This window comes from Bufo gargarizans, chromosome 1 (genome assembly GCF_014858855.1).
Source record: "Bufo gargarizans isolate SCDJY-AF-19 chromosome 1, ASM1485885v1, whole genome shotgun sequence".
NCBI lineage: Eukaryota > Metazoa > Chordata > Amphibia > Anura > Bufonidae > Bufo > Bufo gargarizans.
Genome location: NC_058080.1, coordinates 58,264,295 through 58,290,480, shown reverse-complemented (window position 1 = coordinate 58,290,480; position 26,186 = coordinate 58,264,295). Strand labels below are relative to the sequence as shown.

The following is a 26,186-nucleotide window of genomic DNA, read 5'->3' as shown; positions in this document are numbered from 1 at the left end:
GAGAGACCCTGTTATGTAAGGAGCCGGGTCCGCCGCTTGCAGCCAGTGCCACCCAGACCTATGGAGTCTCCTGAAGCGTTGAAACCTCCTGTAATGTTAACCCCCAGGCCCATGGGGCCTATACCAATAGCAGGCCCATTTATGCTCCAATTGCCTGCCAACACTATTTTGTGGGCCCAGCCATACATGGATCCTCGTGTCAGGCCCAGACTGCCAGCAGAACCAGGATGTACCACCACTGATGACCAGGGTAGACTTGATACATACCTGTGAGTAGGCCTGCTAGGCCATGTTTTGTTATATTGCTGGAGGACCCTTATCACAGTGAACTTAACTGTTTCAGGACAGGAGCCCTTTGTTTTGGCACCATTGAGCTGCTGCCAGTTAACCACGGCCCAGTGGTAGTTAAAGAGTATACCAAGTGCTCTGCTGCCATACGTTTACAGGACCCCCTGCCTGCTTCTTTTTCTAAAGCCAAGTTGTGCCTGTTATTTTATTTGCACTTAACCCTTTTTAACCCCCTTTTCAGGTTGAGTAGGGGACATTACAGCACTTCTTTTATATGCCAGGACTTGCCAGGGAAAAATATCCCTGAGATGTGGACTTCATGTGCTGTGACTTTTATGTGTGCAATATTTAACTTCAAAGAAATGTGCCCAGAGATGACCCTAATTCATGTGGGCCTCTGAGATGCTGTTTTATGGGACTACTGTATTTTATTATGGACTATCCTGGTAATCCTTGATACGCTGCACCAGCTCAGCGCCCCTGTTCCCTATACTATCCTGAGTGAAGAGAACGACGCCCCTTTTCACCGCACTTGCTCCTTTGCCAGCGGAGCTGCCTGATATTTGTATTGCAAATGTAGATGTGTGTGCCTGCTTTGCATTTTTTGTCTTTCAGGTGACAGTTTCCAGCTGGGCAGGGCCCCTTGTGTTGCGCCGAGGACGGGCAACATCAAAGCAACGGGGTATGTAGTGTCCCACTAGGTAAATGTGGGCACTACACAAGGGTCAATTGGGCCACGTTGTTCTCCAACTCCTGAGAAACAGTGGCATTGTATTTTACAGTCCATTTTAATGTATATTGCTATGTTTTTATGTGTATTTTCCCTGTATTCTGGGTATCAGGACTATTAGGGTGTAGTTCCTCCTCCTAGACAGTAGAGGGAGCTAGGGAACCCCTAGTATAAATAGTCGGGTCCTGTTCAGGGAAGGAAGTTGTGTAGTCAGAAGTCAGTGTGGACTCTAGCTAGGAGCAGGTTCTGACATGCAGCTAGATAGCCCAGGTTTCTAGCTTGCCACCAGGAGAAGGGTGTGCCTCCTGAGAGAAAGACCAAGTTCCCCTAAAGGTACAGAGCAGAGCAAAAAGTGTTTCCAGCTGAACCAGAGAGCTGATGGGCAGAAGGATTTTATTTAAAGCAAGGAGATATATACCAGAGGAAGTTTCCCCTAACCAAGGATAAAGCCAGCAATAGGGCATACGGGCCTTGGGATAAAGACAGACAGGATTCTGAGGAAAAGTGCAGCCTAATCTGTAAGTGTTTAAGCCTCTGAGTATCTTGCAAGAACAGTGTGCCTGCCAATTAATGTGAAGCCTGCCTGTGACATACCTTTTGTTATGTGGAACCAACTAAAGAACTGTAAATAGTTGAACTGTTTCCAGTAAAAGGAAGTTTTGGTTCACCACAACATCGTGTTCCTCAATTATTCCTATCATTAATCGGTGTGCCACCGTTATCGGCACTGGCGTCACGAATCTTAAAGAGATCTTGCCACCGGCACATTAAACCTACAACATCCAGGGCACCTCATCTACCATCAGGCCTGGTCCCTATACACAGAGAGTGCCCCAGAGGTCCCCTGTGCCAGCCACTCCATCACTGCTGTACGTCTGCCCAGGGTATACAAAACACTGTGAGTACTACAACCACCCTCGGTTAGTAAATACCCCTGTGACCTCACCATTCGCCTCACCCTGCAGGGCAGTGTACTGCATTTGTTCTCCTGATACCCTGCAAGTACAGTTTCTTGCTCTGTATTCACAAAAACCAAGATGGCTGCACACCATTATACATACAAACAATAGAGCTAAGAAATGGGGGTCATTCTAAATAAAAGTGGTACAATACCGACTATAAATGAGTTAATGGAAGCTCTTAGCGCACATGTTTGCTCAAACATTTGTAGGGCCCATCTACCAGGCGTCAAGGTGGCTTCCACATATGAGTCCCTAACACGAAATATACTGCCTCTCTTTGGACTTACTTAAGCTTACAATATTCAGGGCAGTGTAGAGACCAGCTACATACGTACTCTGCTCAGAAGTCCCAGGTAAATGGGCGTGTTCAGTCTAAAAGAGGCGCTACCCTCAATATATACTACAAGAGAATTCAGAATGGTAGATGATCCCGACACATGTTTGAGCAAATATGTGCGCTAAGAGCTTCTATTAACTCATTTATAGTCGGTATTGTACCACTTTTATTTAGAATGACCCCCATTTCTTAGCTTTATTGTTTGTATGTATAATGGTGTGCAGCCATCTTGGTTTTTGTGATTATGTTTGCTTCATGGATATGCACCTGTGATTCTGAAGGTTCTAGTCTGAATTCTCTTGTAGTTGGACTGTATTCAGTCATTTTCGCTTTAGTAAGCGTCCTTGGTTGTGTTGTATTCAGCAGTACTAGAATATTCCTTGTCCATGGTCCTGACGAGTAATCTATCTTGTGTGATACGTTTCCCTATTCATTGAGTGGAAATTTACGAATTCTGTCCTACATTTTGACAGGATAAAACTAGCAAAAACTGCACCAGGTGCAGTGACCCAGAGGCTGCCGCTAAATATGAGAATTGTACTACTGTCACTAATGCTAATGGACTTGGTATATGCTATGCTTTCATATGTGTGATCAGAGTTTAATTTTGTCTTTTTGCAATGTTATGTAAGCTCTGGTTGAAGAGAAAGGGTTAAGGCCCTAGATTAGCAAAAATGTCCAGGCAGGGGCGGGCCCAGCCCCCTGGGTTTAGCTTTTCCCTGAGGCTCAATTAGTTCCTGGTGTGTGAAGCAGGGAGCCAGCCTGTGAGGAAGCTGTTAAGGGAGTAGCATGAAGTGGTGCAGCAGATAAGATTGGGGACTAACAGAGAAAATCCAGAAACCCATCCACACTGAGAGTGCAGAATGCAACCATCTTGAAGATAAATCAGTGTTTTAACATGAATTTGACGATTTGAGAATAAATAGGCTTAACCACACCTTTATTCTTGAAGTACAGACTTCACACACCGCTCTGCTGAGCGTCCATCATATTCTTCTCTTCTACAACTACACACATGCACAACAGCAACTCAAAGCCGCACCCATTTCCATTTAATGAATTTTTGGCTGCAATACTGTTCTCAGCTACAAGCCCCCTCTTTGTGATATCCCTGAAGCTATATAGCCACTCAGCTTTCCAGGAAACACATATGCACACCACACCCAGAATTGCTGATGATCTCTACTGCTGTTCTGCCATTACTTGCCATCATCTTCTGGTCTTCATTCTGTAATCAATCAAACGCTTATGTACATTTACAATAAAAAACATTCTTTGTTCAAACTGCACAGATCCCTTAATCATTTAAATGCCACATGGTCTTAACTATTATATATGTATGATGGTAGTGATTCTCTGACACAAATCACACGTTATTAACATTCTTAAATAATTCAATAATTCTGGGAGAGAAAAGAGTCATTAATCTTTACAGTTTTCTTGTAAGCTATGCATTCTTTGTCTCCTCTGTCTACTACTCATCCTTGTCACTCACCCTCTACACATTCTTAAAGTTGCTTCCCACATACAGCAATCGGTCCCTCCTTTCCAGCTCTATCTCTCAAGCATTCATCCAGCTTTCATGTGACACATTCTCACTTCAGCAAAATGGAGAAACATAGAGCTATATGAAAGCTTAGACTAGAGGGAGATGGGTAACAAAATAAGCATAGCTATGTGTGTCTATGTCCCGTAAACAAAGAGCAGTCCAGACATATCAAACCTTGTTTAAAGGTAAGAGGGCATTCTTCAAGGGAACCATTCTGTACACATTTCTTCTTTAACCTTTTAACTTCATACATCTACCACACAATACTTACTCTAACCTCAGAAACCAGAACTGTTTTAACAAAGACATATTTTTAACACCTTCATATACTTAGGCTAACCACACATCTATTGGCACACGCTAGTTACAATTCTTATTCATCATATATTTTTCCAAAACAATTTCTAATGCTATGGCCATAGGTCTTTCCTACTCGGACACAGACAGCATTAGAGTAACAAAGTCTTAGCAGTTAATTTATGAACCTTTAACACAAGTGCCTTTATGATAATTTAGAAACATAGAATGTGTCGGCAGATAAGAACCATTTGGCCCATCTAGTCTGCCCAATATACTGAATACTATGAATAGCCCCTGGCCCTATCTTATATGGAGGATGGCCTTATGCCTATCCCATGCATGCTTAACCCCTTAAGGACGCAGGGCGTACCGGTACGCCCTATTTCACGAGTCCTTAAGGACTCAGGGCGTACCGGTACGTCCTAAGTTTAAATAGTGATTCCGGCACCCCAGGGGTTAATCTGAACAGGATGCCAGGGGGGTCATGTGACCCCCCCGTGTCGGCGATCGCAGCAAACCGCAGGTCAATTCAGACCTGCGGTTTGCTGCGCTTTTTGCAGTTTCTGATCCCCGCGGTCCCTGACCGCGGGGATCAGAAACTTTAGAGTGCCTAAAATCAAGATTTTGAACCCCCCCTGCACCTCTGCACGATTTGATGCCGGCGGGTGGTGCAGGGGGGGTGTCGCAGGCGGTGGGGGCGTTGCGGGAGGCGGGCGGTGCGGCACGCGGGATCGCGATCCCCCGCCCGCCTCCCCTTGAAAATTTGTTGGCGTCAAGGGGGTATACCAGAGTGTCAGCACATTGCTGACACTCTGGTATAAACGGCTGACATCTGTGCAGATGTCAGCCGTTTAACCCTTTCCATATGGACCGCGGTATGGAAAAGGTTAACTGTCAGGGTCAAGGGGCTCCCTCCCTCTCCCATCGGGGGGCTGCTGTGCCTTTGCAGCACCCCGATGGAGAGGGAGAGAGCCCCCCGCAGCCCTGTGCTTACCCTTCCCTGTCTGCGAAGTTGTGGCAGACGGGGAAGGTTCCCATGGCAACAGGACGCCTTCTCAGGCATCCTGCTGTCCATGGTGCTGAACAGATCTATGCTAAAGGCATAGATCTGTTCAGACAAAGTGTAAGTAAAATACAGTACAGTACAATATATATTGTACTGTACTGTATTATACAGACATCAGACCCACTGGATCTTCAAGAACCAAGTGGGTCTGGGTCAAAAAAATGTAAAAAAAGTGAAAACATATTAGGTATCGCCGCGTCCGTAACGACCTGATCTATAAAACGGTCATGTTACTTTTCCCGCACGGTGAACACCATAAAAATAAAAAAATAAAAACTATGAGAAAATTTAAATTTTGCCCACCTTACTTCCCAAAAAAGGTAATAAAAGTGATCAAAAAAGTCGCATGTACGCCAAAATAGTACCAATCAAACCGTCATCTCATCCCGCAAAAAATGAGACCCTACTCAAGATAATCCCCCAAAAACTGAAAAAACTATGGCTATGGAAACACTAAAACATGATTTTTTTTGTTTCAAAAATGAAATCACTGTGTAAAACTTACATAAATAAAAATAAAGTATACATATTGGGTATCGCCGCGTCCGTATCGACCGGCTCTATAAAAATATCACATGACCTAACCCCTCAGGTGACCACCGTAAAAAAATATATAATAAAATAAAAAATAAAAAAATGCCCACGCCGACCGAAACTGTATACTCTATACTATATAATTATACATATTATTTATCAAAACGACCCAAAAAAACATAGGGAACCCATATAAGTAATTTATTTTAGTGTCAGTTTGCATATTTAAAAAATAAAGAGCTATAGTTTGAAAAAAATGCCTTTATAAAATATTTTCTGCACTTTTCCTAAAAAAAAAAAACAATTATAAAAAGAAATTCTCCAAAAAAATATTAAAAAGCACCAGATGTCACGTAAAAAAGTCATAAAAATTTTCAGCCATAGCAACGTGCACCTGCATATTGGGATGTGCTGACCCTCCCCCCTTTTTGTTTTGTAGTTTGTATGGGAGTTGTGACTGACTCCTATTTGGTCAAGCACTCCTGTAGCCTGTGTTGCGCTATGGGCTGATTTTAATTAGCATGAGTACTTAGTTTGCTCAGCATGCATGCTGGTATTTATAGTCCCTGGATTTAATGGAGGCCATTTTGGCACCATAATTAACCAAAAGGGGTCCAGCATGCATGTGGAACCTACACTTCCTGAATTTCATGGTCGCTGTTATGACACCCAACAGGTGAGCTTTAGTGTTAGGACCCGTCTGATTAGAGATCGCCTTGGCGTGCGGCAGACGGGCTCAAATAATTTTGTACAAAAAGTATTTGCAAAGCATCTCTAAGTTATTAGCATAGCATTGGCAATATAATATACCTTTGTACTTTATTTGGTTTGTAGAGTGCTGTTGCACTATGTATTTGAAATGTATTTTCAGCCATAGCAACGTGCACCTGCATATTGGGATGTGCTGACCTCCCCCCCTTTTTTGTTTTGTAGTTTGTATGGAAGTTGTGGCTGACTCCTATTTGGTCGTGCACTCCTGTAGCCTGTGTTGCGCCATGGGCTGATTTTAATTAGCATGAGTACTTAGTTTGCTCAGCATGCATGCTGGTATTTATAGTCCCTGGATTTAATGAAGGCCATTTTGGCACCATAATGAACCAAAAGGGGTCCAGCAAGCATGTGGGACCTACACTTCCTGAATTTCATGGTCGCTGTTATGACACCCAACAGGTGAGCTTTAGTGTTAGGACCCGTCTGATTAGAGATCGCCTTGGCGTGCGGCAGACGGGCTCAAATATTTTTGTACAAAAAGTATTTGCAAAGCATCTCTAAGTTATTAGCATAGCATTGGCAATATAATATACCTTTGTACTTTATTTGGTTTGTAGAGTGCTGTTGCATTATGTGTTTGAAATGTATTTTCAGCCATAGCAACGTGCACCTGCATATTGGGATGTGCTGACCTCCCCCCCTTTTTTGTTTTGTAATTTATTTTAGTGTCAGTTTGCATATTTAAAAAATAAAGCGCTATAGTTTGAAAAAAATGTCTTTATAAAATATTTTCTGCACTTTTCCTAAAAAAAAAAAACTATTATAAAAAGAAATTAAAAAAAAAATAATATTAAAAAGCACCAGATGTCACGTAAAAAAGTAATATTTTTTTTTTGGTAGTCCAACAAATGGAAAAGTTAGGACTGTTAAACCATGACATGTGCTAAATCACAAAATAAAGTGTCTGGTCATTCAGGCCATTCTATCTTCATTCAGCAAGACCTGTGTCATCGCAGGTCCTTTTGCAGGTCCTGAAGAAAGAAGAGGATACCGGCTGCATGATCAAGTGGATGAGATGAGTTTTTTTTATTATTTTAATCCCTCAATGGACCTTTTTTTTTTATAGCATTCTATCTTAAGAATGCTATTATTTTCCATTATAGCCATGTTATAATGGAAAATAATAAAGTAAAGTTCGGGTCCCCATTGACTTTAATAAGGGCCGGGTTTGGGTTCGGTGTTTTGGTCAAGTTCCCGAATTTTGACCTAAAGTTCGGCCGAACCCGGCAAACCCGAACTTCACCGGGTTTGCTCATCCCTAAAGATAACATCTGTGTCATGGATGTACCGAGACATACGGACGTTCCCGCGACAGGTGGCAGGAGATCTGTGAGACTAGCAACACGTGGTTTGATCTGACATGTTTTCCTTTTGGATCAAATTATGTCTGTGTTGTTTCTGGTGCTTGCCACACCTTCTATCCCCAGGTGTTGCTTTTGTGGTAATTTAATCTTCCCTATTTATTGTTGTTTCTCCCACTATTGCTGTGCAGTTTATAGCTTCTGTTGGACTTGTGGTTAGCTTGTGTTTGTTTCTTGGCTGAGTTCCTGGTGCTTCAAAAGCTTCATTGAAGATAAGTGTGTCCGTTCCCTTTTGTATTTTGTTTTGGTATATATGTGTGTTGCCTTTCCCTGTTGTTTATCATTAGGCCTGAGGGAGACTCCTGTTCATCCTTCCCTTTGGAGGAACAGGTTGACTCAGTCCTGACATTAGTTCCAGGGTCCTATAGGGTGAGATAGGATTCTAGGTATTCGGTGTATGAACTTGCCTACCTTTGAGGCCTGTTCATACTGGTAGTCGATCAGGACTTGAGTTAGGGTTTTCTCTAGGAGGTGTTCATCTTCCTTTTGAGGAAGCGTGTCTCTCAGTAATCCAATTTGATTGGCTGGCAGGGAGCTGCTGGCTACAGCAAGTGTGTATGAGAAACAGTTTTGGCCTCAGAGAACTGGCAGAGGAGCCATCTTGAGAAGGTCCTCATATTGTAAATGTTTAAACAGCCGTAACTAAGGGAAAAACTCAAGGAAAACAGTGGTATATGAAGAAATTAAAGATTGCTTTATGCATAATGCTGCTGTAGCAGTAACATGTGCTAAAATAGTTTTTTTTATGAAAACATGAGTTTCCCTTTAAGGGGGACGCTCAGTCATGGGCTTTTTCTCTGCCAACCGGACCACAGTCTCTCCGGTCAGTGGATCAATTTTTTAAAGCTCTGGGTCTCATCTATAATGACCCGCCGGATCGGACCTCCATGGCCGAGATAAAGCTACATGGCCTTCGTCAGGGAGAGCGTTCTGCTGAGATCTATTGCTCTGAGTGTAGGAGGCGGGCTACGGATACTGAGTGGAACAATCCGGCTCTCTGTAGTCAGTTTTGTCAGGGATTATCTAAGAGGCTGAAGGACGCTTTGGCCTTTCATGAGAATCCTGAGTCTCTCGAAGCCGCTATGTCTCTTGCAGTACGCATTGATAGATGCCTGAGAGAGAGATCTAGGGGCCCCCACTCTCAGAACATTCTATCAGATAATGTATCGTCTTCCTCTGACACTTTGGGTGAAGAGACTCCTGAGGACGAACCCATGCAGTTAGGGGGAGCTACTCTCGGATCCACTTTTTGGGCATTCTGGTCGTAGGAAGGGAGTGTGTTTTTTCTGCGGACAGAAAGGACATTTTATCGATGTATGTCCATGCATTCAGCCTCAAAAAAAAAAAAGGGGACGTTTAATTCCCATCTGACTGGTGGAGGGGTGGGACGAGAGTCAGAAAATGTGCATTTGTCTTTGTCTGGTAATACCCGTTTTCTCTTGACTGCTGAGGTGGCGCTAGAGTCCAAGACTGTGGAGATTGAGGTGTTTATCGACAGTGGGGCAGGGGTGAACCTAGTTGATGCTCAGTTCGTCCGTATGCACAGGTTGTCTCCAAGGGCATTAGAGAAAAACATTTTCATTTTTGCTACTGATTCTGCACCTCTAACTCAGAAATGTTTATCTCAGATGGTGCATGACATCCGATTAAGAGTGGGTGACTTTCATCAGGAATTCATCTCGTGTTTTGTGTTGGAGGGTCTCCCTGCATCATTGGTTCTGGGTTTACCGTGGTTAAGCAGGCACAATCCAACCATCGATTGGCAAGCTAGACAGTTTCTGGATTGGGGTGATTATTGCGTTGACAATTGTCTGAATACATCTTTTTTTGCTTTAACCACTAAGGGAACTTTCACACTAGCGTTATTCTTTTCTGGCATTGAGTTCCGTCCTAGGGGCTCAATACCGGAAAAGAACTTATCAGTTTTATTCTAATGCATTTTTTCCCATTGAAATGCATTAATGCCAGATGTGGCCCAGAGTGTGAATCCTCTGCCGCAAGTGTGAAAGTACCCTAAGGCATGTATTTTCTAAAAGTGAATGCCAGAATTTACCTCTGCATTGGGAATATGATTGTCCTATCCACATTATTCCTGGAGCTGCCCAAATCTAGGTTGTATAACATTTCTGGACCTGAAAGAACGGCCATCAGAGAGTATATTAACGAGAGTTTGGCTAAAGGACACATAAGACCTTCTAAATCTCCAGTGGCAGCAGGGTAATCCTTTGTTAAAAAAAATGGCAGGACTCTTAGGCCATGTCTGGATTTCCGTGAGCTCAATCGGAGCACTGTCCGTGATCCTTACCCCCTTCCTTTGATTCCTGATTTGTTTAACCAGAATTTTGATGCCAAGATGTTCTCCAAGTTGGACTTAAGGGGGCGTATAATCTGTTCAGGATCAAGGAAGGGGATGAATGGAAGATGGCTTTTAATACCTCAGAGGGTCACTTTGAGAACCTGGTCATGACTTTTGGGTTGACCAATGCTCCTGCATTTTTCCAGCATTTTGTGAATTAAATTTTTCATCACCTGGTGGGCAAGTTTGTTGTCGGATATTTGGATGACATACTAATTTACTCTCCAGACACATTAGAATCACGTTAGACAGGTGTTACAGATCCTAAGAGATAATAAATTTTACGCAAAATTAGAGAAGTGTGTTTTTGCTGTACACGAGTGCAATTCCTAGGCTACTGCTGTCATCTTCAGGTTTTCTAATGGATCCAAAGAAAGTCTGTGCTGTATTGGACTGGGATCGACCCGAAAATCTGAAGGCTCTTATGTGGTTTTTGGGGTTCACCAACTATTACCGAAAATGTATTCAGATCTATTCGACAGTGGTGAAACCCTTAACTGACATGACTAAGAAAGAGATGGATGTCTCAGTGTGGTCTGATTCGGCGTTTCTGTCACGAGGGTGTCAAGAGCCACGTCTGACTCCGTTATACCCGGGGTCAGGAAGTCGCAGCGGGTGGCTGCGCGCTCTATGTCTAAAGATCACGTTGTTTCTTAGTGATTGTTTTCTGTGTTTGCCTTGCAATCCTTTTTGTCTCATTCAGGGATCCGTAGCTTCTCCTCCTCAGCTGTTTCTTGTCTGCCACTCCCAACCTCCTTATATTCTCCTCTCACACTTCTCTAGTTGCCAGTTATAGAGCTTCCTGCCTGGACATCTATACTGACCCACTGGAGCTGTGAATCCTGGTTGTTGTTCCAGAGTGCTACCCTCCGGATCCCTGTTGGGCTTTTTGTTGTCTCCTGTTGTCGCCCACCTGGGATTATATGTTTAGTCTGTATTGTCTGTCCTCCCCTTGGTGTTTTCCTTTAGAGCTAGTGGTGCGGACTAGTGTTCCCACCGCCCTGTTCACTATCTAGGGCTCATCTTAGGGAAAGCCAGGGTTTTAGGCACGTGATCGGCGTACGGGTGAGGAACCCGTCTAGGGACGTCAGGGCAGCCAGATGCCAGCCGCAAGGTGAGTCAGGGGTCACCACCTTCCCTCTCACTTGGGCAGGGCCTTCCTCTTTCCCTCCCTCTGTGTCACGTATGTGATAGTCACGCCGATCGTGATATTATAACTGGCCGATAAGAAACGGTCGCCAGGTCCGGACCTAGGAGTGAATGACTATGTGTGGTTGTCTACTAGGAATATTAAGTTGAAGGTTCCCTCTTGGAAACTGGGTCCTAGGTTCATTGGTCCTTATAAAATAGTAGCCGTCATTAACCCTGTGGCTTTTCGCCTGGAGCTACCTCAGACTTTTAAGATCCATAACGTCTTCCATAAGTCGTTACTCAAGAAGTATGTTCCACCTCTAGAACCATCACCACTGCCACCTCCTCCTGTTATTGTGGATGGTAATCTGGAGTTTCAAATATCCAGAATTGTTGATTCTCGTCGGGTCCGCCGCTCTCTTCAGTATCTGGTGCATTGGAGGGGTTACGGTCCCGAGGAAAGAATGTGGGTTCCAGCGTCAGAGGTAAACGCCAACAGGTTAATTCAGGCTTTCCATGCCTCTCATCCTGAGAGACCTGGTCCTGAGTGTCCGGAGGCCCCTCGTGAAAGGGGGGGTACTGTCACGAGGGTGTCAAGAGCCACGTCTGACTCCGTTATACCCGGGGTCAGGAAGTCGCAGCGGGTGGCTGCGCGCTCTATGTCTAAAGATCACGTTGTTTCTTAGTGATTGTTTTCTGTGTTTGCCTTGCAATCCTTTTTGTCTCACTCAGGGATCCGTAGCTTCTCCTCCTCAGCTGTTTCTTGTCTGCCACTCCCAACCTCCTTATATTCTCCTCTCACACTTCTCTAGTTGCCAGTTATAGAGCTTCCTGCCTGGACATCTATACTGACCCACTGGAGCTGTGAATCCTGGTTGTTGTTCCAGAGTGCTACCCTCCAGGATCCCTGTTGGGCTTTTTGTTGTCTCCTGTTGTCGCCCACCTGGGATTATATGTTTAGTCTGTATTGTCTGTCCTCCCCTTGGTGTTTTCCTTTAGAGCTAGTGGTGCGGACTAGTGTTCCCACCGCCCTGTTCACTATCTAGGGCTCATCTTAGGGAAAGCCAGGGTTTTAGGCACGTGATCGGCGTACGGGTGAGGAACCCGTCTAGGGACGTCAGGGCAGCCAGATGCCAGCCGCAAGGTGAGTCAGGGGTCACCACCTTCCCTCTCACTTGGGCAGGGCCTTCCTCTTTCCCTCCCTCTGTGTCACGTATGTGATAGTCACGCCGATCGTGATAGTTTCAAACCTTTTCTGCGGTAAGGAGTGTTTCTCTTCTGCCCCTATATTGTTGCAGCCGGATGTATTACAACCTTTCACTGTGGAAGTTGACGCGTCCAAGATCGGGGTAGGAGAAGATTTATCGCAGGGCCTGTCACCTGGTAAATGGCATCCATGTGCCTTTTTCTCTAAAAAACTCTCTGCCACAGAGAGAAATTACGATGTGGGTAACAGAGAGTTGCTAGCCATTAAGTTGGCTTTTGAGGAGTGGCGCCTTTGGTTGGAAGGGGCGATTCATCCGATCGCGGTGTTCACAGATCACAAAAACCTGTCTTACCTGGAGTCTGCCAAACGACTGAAATTGAGGCAGGCCAGATGGTCTTTTTTTTTTTCACCAGATTCAATTTTATTGTCACTTATCATCCTGGGGTTAAGAACATCAAGGCAGATGCCTTGTCACGTAGTTTTCCTGGAGGTGGTGATTTTGAAAATTCGAGTCCGATACTGTCGGAAGGGGTGGTGATATCCACTCTATACCCTGACCTAGAGGTGAAGGTGTTAGAGGCTCAGGGAGAGGCTCCGGAGTCTTGCCCCTCTGGGAAATTGTTTGTTCCATCAGAATTGCATCATAAGGTGTTTGAGGAACATCACTGTATGGTTCTTACGGGACACCCTGGGAGTAGATCCACTGCCGACCTCATCTCTCGTAGATTCTTGAGGCCAGGGTTGTGTAAGTGTGTTGAGGACTATGTGACGGCCCGTAGTATCTGTGCACGCGCTAAGGCGACACATACTCGACCTTCTGGATCTCTACTTCCGTTGTCCTTCCCTTCCAGACCATGGACTCACTTGTCTATGGATTTTATTAATAATCTGCCTAATTCATCTGGAAAGACAGTTATTCTGGTGGTAGTTGATCGTTTTAGTAAAATGGTGAACTTTATAGCATTGCCTGGCCTACCTTATGCTAAAACACTTGTGGAAGTGTTTGTTAACAACATTGTGAAACATTATGATCTTTCCCTTTAACGTTCTTTGTGTCCAGATTCTGGAAGGTGTTCTGTACTGGGGGTACAACTGTCTTTTTCTTCTGCTTTTCATCCTCAGACGAATGGACAGGCGGAGCGCACTAATCAGAGTCTGGAGACTTACATAAGATGTTTTGTCTCTGAGAACCAGGAGGAATGGTCTTTGTTTTTGCCTTTGGCAGAGTTTGCCATAAACAATCGTAGACAGGAGTCCACTGGTAAGTCACCGTTTTTTTGGAGAATATGGGTTTCACCCTCAATTTGGCACATTCTTTAGTTCGGATACTTCCGGTATCCCTGAGGAGGAACGTTTTTCGTCATCATTGTCTTCTATATGGTGGAAAATTCTAAATACCTTGATGAATATGGGCAACAAGTATAATCGTGTGGCTGACAGGTGATTTTGTGTGGCTGTCCACAAGAAACATTAATATCTTGGAAGTTAGGTCCAAGGTTTATTGGTCCATATAAGATCACTGCCATTATTAATCCTGTAGTTTTTCTTCTTGAACTTCCTCAGGCTCTGAAAATTCATAATGTGTTTAATGAAGAGATATGTTAAACCTTTAATGAAGAGATATGTTAAACCTTTGGAGTTGTCCCCCTTGCCACCCGCTCCTGTCATGGTGGATGGCAGTTTTGAATTCTAGATCGCCAAGATTATTGACTCTCGAGTTCTTCGTAGATCTCTTCAGTATCTTGTTCACTGGAAGGGTTATGGACCAGAGGAGAGGATGTGGGTACTGGCATCTGACATGAATGCCAGTCGTTTGGTGAAAGCCTTTCACAGTTCTTATTCAGATAAGGTTGGTCCTGGGTGCCCAGAGGTCACCCGTAGAAGGGGGGGGGGTACTGTCATGGGCGTACCGACACACGGACGTTCCCGTGACAGGTGGCAGGAGATCTGTGAGACTGGCAACACGTGGTTTGATCTGACATGTTTTACTTTTGCATCAAATTACGTCTGTGTTGTTTCTGGTGCTTGCCACACCTTCTTTCCCCAGGTGTTGCTATTGTGGTTATTTAACCTTCCCTATTTATTGTTGTTTCTCCCACTGTGCTGTGCGGTTTATAGCTTCTGTTGGACTTCTGGTTAGCTTGTGTTTGGTTCTCGGCTGAGTTCTTGGTGCTATCAAAGCTTCATTGAAGATAAGTGTTTCCGTTCCCTCTTGTATTTTGTTTTGGTATATGTGTGTGTTGCCTTTCCCTGTTTGTCATTAGGGCTGAGGGAGACTCCTGTTCATCCTTCCTTTTGGAGGAACAGGTTGACTCAGTCCTGACATTAGTTCCAGAGTCCTATAGAGTGAAATAGGATTCTAGGTATTCGGTGTATGAACTTGCCTACCTTTGGGGCCTGTTCATACTGGCAGTTGGTCAGGACTTAGGGTTTTCTCTATGAGGTGTCCATCTTCCTTCCCTAGCTTCCAGGCCTTATTCCTGTATCCCCTTTCCCTCCTATGCTCGGTGTGTTTTTTTTCTCCCACACTCGAGAGTGACAATCTGCTGCTGCTTATTTAATGTGCTGTGAGTATTGAGTTAACCAACGCTTCATCTGTACAGTTGAAAGATGATATGCTGTCTGTCTGCAGCCACCACTAGGGGGATCTTTGGGACCTCCAGCTGGACATTGAACGCAATAAACTTTAACTTATTCCGAACCTTCTGAAGCTGCCTACATGAGGAGCTTCACCTTAAATGTTTTTAGGTTGCTGACAATAATACTAGATGTACTTGATTGTGTAATTGCGCATCCATTAGTGGAAGGCTGAAGTATCATTTTATGTCTCTTCTTTCATTTCCATTTCCTTTTTTTTCTGTACCAAATGAATTAACTGAAGTAGCTATCTGTGAGTATAGAATAGCACAATACCAGCTGCACAGGAGCAAAGAATCTCCCCAAAACAGATGGCATCTTCTCCAGCAAAGAGCAATCTCATGTGGAGTCCATCTTTTTAACAATATGTGAGTTTAGGAAATAGCACTTGGACCCCTGCGCTTTACTTGGCCCATAGCATAAAGCATATCACCGTTTTACAACAGATTTCTGGATGGGGCGGTATTTCAGCTTGTATGTCTCTCTTACACCTAAACATTCAGATCAAAGAATCTAGCAGAAATGCAATGTTTTTAGCTTGCTACCAAAGCAGCCTGATATGTCAAGCAGGACATTGTTGATAAAAGCAGAAATAATAAATCAAGGAAAACAGACACAGAAATGTCAAACTGTGAAATATAATGAAGTCGTCTCTGGCCGGGTTTGAGAGTGTGCTGAATTGTAGCTTCTGTGATCGGGAGATTATAAAACAGCAAGAAGAAACTTAAAATTAATTCACGTTCTCAGGAGATGAGAAAAAAAAATCCTAAAATATTAATTGCAGTCCTTCAGGGTATCTACTGAGACCACCCAGTTGTGGTGAAGGAAAGAATGACTAAAATCACTACATACATACATAAGTGGCCACATGTGCCGTTTGTCATCTTCCCATATAGGAAAGGTCATAGATTGTGTTGCCTGATGGAACTCATAGGGGGGTAGTGATGAGCAAATCAATTTGTGCATACTCAATTTGCCTCCTTGGGCAATGAGGGACTGCTCGAGAGACTTCTCCTTGATTGACAAGGCCAGACATCTCGCCTGATCCTGTCAATCTTGCGCCTGCGCTGTTCCTCCAAGTAGAGGTGCAGAGGATCTGCTACCTGAGCATCACAGATTCTGTCTGTGTATGCCCCACTCATATCTGGGTACACCTGGAAGTGGAGCAGCGCATGCACAGTCGGCATCTACTTTGTTCAGGTAGCAGCAGCAGATCCACTACCAGGAGCAATAGCGCAGACACGATGTCTGGTCCAGTCAATCATGAAGAAGAAGGAAATCTCTTGAATAGCAGGGCCAGCTTCTCACTGCTTAACCACTTCATTACCAGAGTTTATAACAGCAAATAACTAAATAATTTCTGAGCCAACCAACATCTATTTGATATTATTTTTCACAGGACACCTTAGATCTTTCGTTTGTGCCATTAGATATACATAAATATAACTTTTTTTTTTAAAAGGAAAAACTGAAATTTCAGATTTTTTTAAATATTTTTCCTTTCTTATTCCTTTCTTATAAGAAAAGACTATTTGTGTAACTTATCTACTGGCAGGGTCATTGCAAGACTTCAAAGGACTGGAATGCATTTTCAATTTTGGCGGCCTCTTTTTCTATGGCTGGTTTTATGGCACCATTGATGAGCGAAGCGAGTTTTGCATCCTAGATCTAAAGTTAGTTATTCGCAAAATCTCGCGAGACTTCGATGAATAACTTCGCTATTTGATTTTTAAAGAAGAAAACCACTTTAAAACTTGGAACCGAAGCGGAGTTCAGACCAAGGAACCAGTTGGAACCGAAGCAGAGTTCGGATCTAAGTTTCAAAGTTTTCCACTTTAAAAATCAAATACCAAAGTTATTCACCGAAGTCTCGCAAGACTTTGCGAATACCTCATTTTGTCTCATCAGAGGCCGTACAATGTAATGCCGTATGGAGACGCGTGCAGCATCAATCCGAAGTTTTGACACCGTATGGCCAGTACAGATGTTTTACAGTGCCAAAACATTAGTCGAAGTTACTTTTTTTATGTTAACCTCATATTGGGTTAATTTGGACATTTTAAGCTTGTGGCATTTTTTTTTTTTTTTATTAATGATAAAATAAAATAAATAAAAAAAGTTCTGAAAGAAAAAAAAAGTGTGTGTACGTTTGTATATTTTACACACACACACTTTTAAATTTTTTAATTTTCTTTATTTAACTTTTTGTTATTATAATTTTTTATTACAGTGATGCTGTGCAGGGAGACCATTTTTTCCTGATCTCTGGGATACTTACTGTGACCGCAGCTATCTAATGACTGCGCCAGCAGATCGCGGTGTAACCAGATGCTTTTATAGAGGCAGATTATATTTTTTTTTAAGAATTCAATTTGAATAGAGTTAAGTCTAAAATATGCGCGTGGTAGAAATTGATACTGGCTCAGACTGATCGAATAGCACTGGTTAAAATGATCATTCTGCCTATTGTGATGTACCCGATGTGTGCTTCCCCAGTTTGGATCGATGATATTTTTTTCCATAGACTGGAGACTCTTATTAACGATCTAATATGGGGAAGGAAGAGGGTGCGTATAAAACAACGATTTCTATGGTTGTCGGAATCAGACGGTGGGCTATCACTCCCTTTCTTTCAGGGATATTATTTATGTGCACAAATTCAGCGATGTTGTAATTTTAAAGACAGTTTACTTGCACAATATTTGATTCAGGTTATGGATAAACCAATAGAGAATATTTTCACTTGTCTGGAATCTGGTTACTTGGGTTTGAGGAAGTCCCTGTTGATACCCTGGACCCTACAGAGAGTTTGAAATAAGCTTAAGATGATATTTAAAGTTTCTCACTCTTGTTTTCACCCCTCTGTGGGAGAACAGGAACCTGGTGGAATTCCTCAAAATCACAGATTTTACTTATTGGCTCCGTAAGGGGGTTGTCAATGTAGGCCACCTTTTTTCTTTGAGACATTTTCTATTTATAATTTAATTTCATTGATAGCACACCACCATTTGTTTATGTATTCAAGCTTAAAACATGCATATGAGGCCTCTAGCAACAAAGGCTATATTTTTCCACGGAAGAATTTATTTTTTGATTATTGTTTTGCTCAGACAGATGAGAGGGTCAAGATAGCCAGTCTATATTGCAAACTTCGAATGGCATTGGCAACCATAACTGTATTTGAAAGCCCGGATAAGTGGGAGCAAGAGTTGCATTGTCTTCCGCTTCATTGGACTAGTATTTACAGAAATGTAAGAAAGGTCACAATCTCTAACGCCCATAGAATAAATCAATTCAAGATCTTGCACCGATTGTACTATACGCCAAAAGTCCAAGCGAAATTCCCTCAAAATAAAGGCCGCAAATGCTGCTGTCCGAAATGTGGATGTGTGAACGCGGATTTCGCCCATTTACTTTGGGACTGTAGCAAATTAAAATGGTACTGGGAACAGGTCATTGTATTCCTACAAAGGGAGTCCTTATTATAACCCTGGGGGGCTAACGGTGATGCTGGGATATTATGCCCCAGACACAGTAATTCTGGTTCAGGTTAGACAGATTTGGATGAGGGGTCTGATGGTGGCAAAAGTTATCTTAATTAATTATTGGGGGTCTGTCTCCCTACCCTCAATAAATGAATGGATACAGTATTTCCGAAAAACTTTAAATTAAAATTTATGAGGATATGGAAAGGAAACGGAGAGCTGCACGTGTGATTTTTTAGACATAATTTATATTGTACTTATAACTGTGTTCGATAGAGCTGTAGTGACGACAGCCAATTGGGGAGAAGGGTGGGTGGGTATAGTTTTATCTTTTGAATATAAACCCGGAATCTAATGTGACATGCATAAAATACATAGGATACTGTTTTTTCTTATAGGGTAGTTGATTGTTGTCTACATTGGCTATCCTGTATTTAGAAGTTTTTTCTGTTTTAATGCATGTCTCATCATTTGTATTTAAATAAAATAAAAAAAAGAATTCAATTTGTACAAATTTATTTTATTATCTAGGGAGTATTTATTATGATTTACACCACTTTTCTGCTGTGTGCAGGGGTGCACCTCACCTTTCTGCTGCCTGAGGTGAAAACTGAAACTGTCCCCCCCATGCCAATTTCTTAGCCTAATCCCTTCCCTTCATCCAATGGCCCTTCGGCTGCCCTTCTCTTGCCCCTACCTGGTGCTGCCTGAGGCAATCGACTCACCTGGCCTCATTGGTGGTGCACCCCTGGCTGTATGTGCATTAACATTTTTAACTTTTTATTTCTGTCTCTACTTTTTAATAGCCTTTGATCTAACAGGTTTGCTAAAATTTATGCCAGAAATTGGGGGTAAGTTAGAGTGCAAATCTTCGCCTGCTTACCAGCCATAGATATACATTTCTGCCTATGGATAGGCAGGGATTATGCCCCTTGCCATTCAGTTTTCTGACTAAAATAAGTGACATGCCTCTTTCCCTGCTAAAAATCTGTTTCCCTAGCACCCTAAGCTCTGCTGGCTATGGAAGCAGATGTCTGTAAGCCATAGGAGCCAGAGGAATAGTTATTTGGTCACCATAAGAGAAGTCAGCAAGAGGAATAGTTTTTCAGCTGAAGATAAGTTATTTACTGAGTGTCAGGTGGGAATAACAGTCGACGGCACCCCATCCAAGGATACCAGAACAGACCTAAAGTACAAAATCCAGACTTAAGCAGAGTTTAGTGCAGCACAGAGAAAGAAAGTAAAGTATTTAAGCAAGCCTGTCAGTACAGCAGAGAGAAAGAGAGAAAGCAGAGTTATTGAATTTCCCTGCCAGTTTATGCCAAACCCTGCTGGAACCAAACATATTACATGAACATAACAGTTGCATAACAATAATAGCATTGCACAATGTAGAGGACCTGGACAGAAATACAAAGGTGACATTTATGTTAGACCATTAAAGATAGTAGCAGGGTGTAGGAGTGGAGGATTCAAATTTCACACAGATTAAAAGTGGATTTTGGCATAGGACATACGCTTAAATCAACGTAAAAAAATATTATGTGAACATACCCTTAAAGGGCATGAATCATTTATATTATTTTACTAATGAAATATGGGGCAGATTTTTCCATTGAAAATGCTAGCTTTATGGAGCGATTTGTGCCAAAAATCTAGCGTACATTCTCTGCATCACATTTGTGTTTTAAAAACGTATCTAACGCCTTGTAAGACAAGAGTCATCTTTGGCTTCAATGTCATGTCTTGTAATTATAACCAGGGTTGGTTTTGGAGTTGTGACCAGGGAATGTCCTGGGGTTAAGGTGAAGTTTGCTTTTGAATGATTTGCTATGGAATGTTTTCAGCGACATGGAGATGAGGCGAGGATGCAAGGAGTGGTAGTGTTTATGATGGTGGCAGTAGTACTTACAGTTTATGGTGTGCTCTTGATGGTGGATGTTTGGCAGGGTGCAAGGCAGAGGATTAGGAGCAGGAGTCGGCAGATAGATGGAGACAATGATCAGGCCCAGTTTAGTGATATTAACTGATTTGTAATGCGGATAATGGGTGATGCAATACAACCATATATCAGGCTCAATTCTGAGGTATTTCTCAGAGCTTACTTATTCCAACAGCTGTGTATAGGCAGCAACAATGATGGTAGTAATCCTCCCTGAGTTTCCCCTCTATAAAAACAGATTGGAACTGAACATGTGTGACCACCTCAGTGAGGTGGACAAAAAATAAGAAAAAGAACAAACAGCAGGTGTCACTATACAGATGCATTTTATTGAATAACTCAGTGACTATACCAAATTTTTATTTACATGTAATTACAAAAATATTCAGATACAATATTTTTCATGGGACAACCCCTTTAAGTTTTGTTTCTTTTACAGGTTGCTCTATCTTTTATGGAAATGGCCGTTTTCTTTCTCTCAGGGTAATCTCTCAGTTCAGTTGCCCTTTTCTGGCAGAATTCACCTCAGGGATGGTGCTTTCCTGGATGAATGTTCCTTCTTGGGCCTGTTTGCAGCAAAAGCTAAACAGGTCTAGTTCCTTGCTTCTCAGACTGAGAACTCCCTGAATCACACCAGACTCACCAGCTGATGCAGCCAAAACTGGTCTACACTAATCAGCTCCCCACCCAGGGCCAGCCTCCCTCCATCTGAGGAAGGCCAGAAAAATAAGATGTGAGACCCATATACAGCTCTTGGGATCACATACAAGGCATACACTAGCTTTTTAGCAGTGATCCACTGGGTCATTGCATGTGCTTCTGTGAAAAAGGGCTCCTGAAGGAGAGTTAGCTATTACTGTGTGGTCTGAACTCAGTGTTCTTCTTCTGTAGAGCATACTACTGTCAATTGAACTCAACGATTTTTCTCTTATTCTGGATCGCCCAAATGGGGAGCGTTAAGTTGTTGTTTTCCGATTGCCGACAGTGGTACTAGATGTCCTGGAGTTTAATTATGCATCAATTAGTGGAAGTAGATGGCGTATCATCTTATGTTTATGCTTTCATTCCCTTTATGTTTTGAACTAAGGAGTAATAGAGTGCACATTCCTAACAATTCATAGAAATACAAAAAGGCCTGACTGGAAAGTTAAAAGTCAAAAATCAAAAAAGTCAGGCTTTTTTGTATTTCCCTTTATGTTTTGTCCTAAACCATTAATTCTGAACAAACTAGCTATTTGTATGGATAAAATAATACAATACCAGCCGCACAGGAGCAAAGAATCCCCCCCGAAACACAGATGGCCTTTTCATCAGCAAAAATCCATCTTATGAAGCTCAGAGCTGCCCTAGATTTGTGGCTCCATTTGTGCCAGAAAACTGGTGCAAATGAAGCCAAATTTGTTGCAGTAGCTGGCCACGTCCCCTTTTCCACCCTTGCCACGCTCCCTTTAGGAGTCGCTAACACATAGGGGGTTATTTACTAACTGATATACACCAGTTTTTTTCAGACGTATATCTGTCGCAGTTTGTGGCGCAAAGGTTATTTGTGCCACGACCCCTTTTTTAGACCTGGCTTGAGCGGGGAAGAGGGCGGGCCGCCAGGCCCGTCTCATTTATCATTTTCTATGCCTGTTTTAGTAGTAGATTTAGACCGGAGGTGGATGCCTCTTCATAACTTCATAACTTCGGCAGATCAACCGCCAGGGCACAGGGTTATTAAGATGCCGGTCTTAATGAATGACCCCTAAAGTTTATGACTTTTTAAGGACACTTTCCAGGCGCAGGGGAAATGATAAATTTACCCTTATGTGCATTTACAGACAAAGAAATAGCATGCGGGCCCCTATATATTGCAGCTTTAAACGCTGTATTCTTCTGCACACTTCTTTTCAAGAGAATGTATGCCCTCTAATTTTTAAGTAAAACCATATACAATTGCAAAAAATAAAAAAAAAAAAGTTATAGAACCCTTTGAAATTATTTTGATTTCTGCATTCATTATTAATAAAAATGTGGTTTGATTGTGATATATCACAATGGCAGACAAACACAATGAAGGAATAACACACAAACAATGGGAATATTCATGTTTTTTTAAGGGGCTGTCTAACTTTAGCAAATGGCATTTATCATGTAGTGAAAGTTAATACAAGGCACTTACTAATGTAATGTGATTGTCCATATTGGCTCCTTGGCTGACTTGATGCTTACGTTATACACTGCTCGTATCCAGGGGTTATGGTCACCGCTGCAGAGCAGGGTGGTCATAACCACTGGATACGAGCAGTGTATAGCGTAATGGAAAAATGAATCCAGCCAGCAAAGGAGGCAATATGGACAATCACAATACATTAGTTAGTGCCTTGTATTAACTTTCTCTACATGATAAATGCCATTTGCTGAAGTGAGACAAGTAAAGTAAACATTCACTATGTAGGGATAAAAAGTAAGTGAACCCTTGAATTTAATAATCTATAGATCCCTTTTTATCAGCAATCACCTCCACCAAAAGTTCCCCCTAGCTGCAAATAAGATTTGCACAACATTGAGGAGGAATTTTGGGCCCTTCCTCCCTGCAAATGTGTTTCAGTGTATCACTACTTCTGGGATGCTTTGCATGCACACCCCTCTTCAGATCACGTCACTGCATCTTGATAGTGCCCCTCAGCATTTCATGCCCCAATGCTCTCCCTTGCCTTACGCTGAATCGCGCAGGGCAAGGGCTGTTTTCACTGGGAACACTGCTAGGTGGAAGCCTCCGCTTGGAAGTGTAAAAATGTAAACATAAAAGCCCTTACCCTGCGCGATACAGCGCTGGCAAAGGGAGACAATCGGAGCATGAAATGCTCTGATTCTCATGTCAGAGGGGCTGAGTGGGAGAAGAAGGGGATATGTCCGTGTTCAGCTCTGAACCCAGACAACCCCTTTAAGGTCAGGACTCTAGCCATTCCTACCATGTTTTGTTACTTGTGTGTTTTCAGTCATTGTCACTCAGCATATGGTCATTTTTGGTCATGGACATCTGTTCAGGCTAATTAGGGAGGTAGAGGGAGAGAGATATTGTAAGTCAGTCAACATTCCTCTGGGTTTCTGGGAAAAATATTTGAAAGTTAGCACATCTTACATCTGCTGGAATAATATACGCTTAGGAAAGCTAATTTGAATATATTGCCCAGAAACCCAGAGGGCCATTGCCTGGCCCACAATACTCTGCACTCTCTCTCTCTCCCTGTCTCGTCCTAGAGTCTTTCCAGAAAAAAAAGGTGACTAGTGGGTGTTATATACCAATTTTCAGGGCAATTGGAGCAACTTTGGTTAAGCTAGAATCAATTTAGCTCCAAACTGAACTTTTCCCAAAAAATTGGCAAACCTGAAACAAAACAAATGTCAGAAGGTCTCTACTTGGGACATAGCAGCAGACAAATACAACACAAAGGAAGTTGTTGTTGTCCAATGGAACTCCCTGTGTCATGCACTGACCCCTGGGGGTTAGCAGTAGGCATAACACAGTCTACAGGGAGTGCAGAATTATTAGGCAAGTTGTATTTTTGAGGATTAATTTTATTATTGAACAACAACCATGTTCTCAATGAACCCCAAAAACTCATTAATATCAAAGCTGAATATTTTTGGAAGTAGTTTTTAGTTTGTTTTTAGTTTTAGCTATTTTAGGGGGATATCTGTGTGTGCAGGTGACTATTACTGTGCATAATTATTAGGCAACTTAACAAAAAACAAATATATACCCATTTAAATTATTTATTTTTACCAGTGAAACCAATATAACATCTCAACATTCACAAATATACATTTCTGACATTCAAAAACAAAACAAAAACAAATCAGTGACCAATATAGCCACCTTTCTTTGCAAGGACACTCAAAAGCCTGCCATCCATGGATTCTGTCAGTGTTTTGATCTGTTCACCATCAACATTGCGTGCAGCAGCAACCACAGCCTCCCAGACACTGTTCAGAGAGGTGTACTGTTTTCCCTCCTTGTAAATCTCACATTTGATGATGGACCACAGGTTCTCAATGGGGTTCAGATCAGGTGAACATGGAGGCCATGTCATTAGATTTTCTTCTTTTATACCCTTTCTTGCCAGCCACGCTGTGGAGTACTTGGACGCGTGTGATGGAGCATTGTCCTGCATGAAAATCATGTTTTTCTTGAAGAATGCAGACTTCTTCCTGTACCACTGCTTGAAGAAGGTGTCTTCCAGAAACTGGCAGTAGGACTGGGAGTTGAGCTTGACTCCATCCTCAAACCGAAAAGGCCCCACAAGCTCATCTTTGATGATACCAGCCCAAACCAGTACTCCACCTCCACCTTGCTGGCGTCTGAGTCGGACTGGAGCTCTCTGCCCTTTACCAATCCAGCCACGGGCCCATCCATCTGGCCCATCAAGACTCACTCTCATTTCATCAGTCCATAAAACCTTAGAAAAATCAGTCTTGAGATATTTCTTGGCCCAGTCTTGACGTTTCAGCTTGTGTGTCTTGTTCAGTGGTGGTCGTCTTTCAGCCTTTCTTACCTTGGCCATGTCTCTGAGTATTGCACACCTTGTGCTTTTGGGCACTCCAGTGATGTTGCAGCTCTGAAATATGGCCAAACTGGTGGCAAGTGGCATCTTGGCAGCTGCACGCTTGACTTTTCTCAGTTCATGGGCAGTTATTTTGCTCCTTGGTTTTTCCACACGCTTCTTGCGACCCTGTTGACTATTTTGAATGAAACGCTTGATTGTTCGATGATCACGCTTCAGAAGCTTTGCAATTTTAAGAGTGCTGCATCCCTCTGCAAGATATCTCACTATTTTTGACTTTTCTGAGCCTGTCAAGTCCTTCTTTTGACCCATTTTGCCAAAGGAAAGGAAGTTGCCTAATAATTATGCACACCTGATATAGGGTGTTGATGTCATTAGACCACACCCCTTCTCATTACAGAGATGCACATCACCTAATATGCTTAATTGGTAGTAGGCTTTCGAGCCTATACAGCTTGGAGTAAGACAACATGCATAAAGAGGATGATGTGGTCAAAATACTCATTTGCCTAATAATTCTGCACTCCCTGTATTAGTTGTGCCTAGAGTGTTCCTTTAATAATTATCGCTGTCCTTTTTTTTGTATTGGCTGCAGCATTTATTATACTTTTTTTTTCCATTGTAATGTTAGCTCTAAAGACGGTCTTGTCTGTAACATAATTTAGTGTCTCCTTTGTACATTAATTGTGCATGCACATTCATTTTTCTTTACACAGGAAAGATGTAGAATATGAAAACATAACCCAAACTGATCGAGAACAGGCAAAACGAGTAGTGTACTCTGTCATCTATGGAATAGGTACCTCTATCTATCTATCTCCTATCTATCAGTTGTCACTGCTTGAGAAAGGTCCCGTTGAGAGGACTGAAACGTTGCTGCTATTTGGCGAATAAACACACTTTTTTGGGAAGTGCCGTAGAGTTCGTTATCTATCTATCTCTCATATCTGTCTATCTATCTACAGTTGAAACCAGAAGTTTAC

The 26,186-nt window shown here is 42.6% G+C and overlaps 1 protein-coding gene across 1 annotated transcript in view; it reads left to right on the top strand.

The window, feature by feature from the left end:
• POLN (DNA polymerase nu) overlaps positions 1-26,186 on the top strand; it is a 131,254-nt gene that overhangs the window by 80,646 nt on the left and 24,422 nt on the right. The window contains exon 19 of the mRNA XM_044275623.1: positions 25,920-26,002. Coding sequence (XP_044131558.1) covers positions 25,920-26,002 — 83 coding nt within the window. The remainder of the gene's footprint in view (positions 1-25,919; positions 26,003-26,186) is intronic.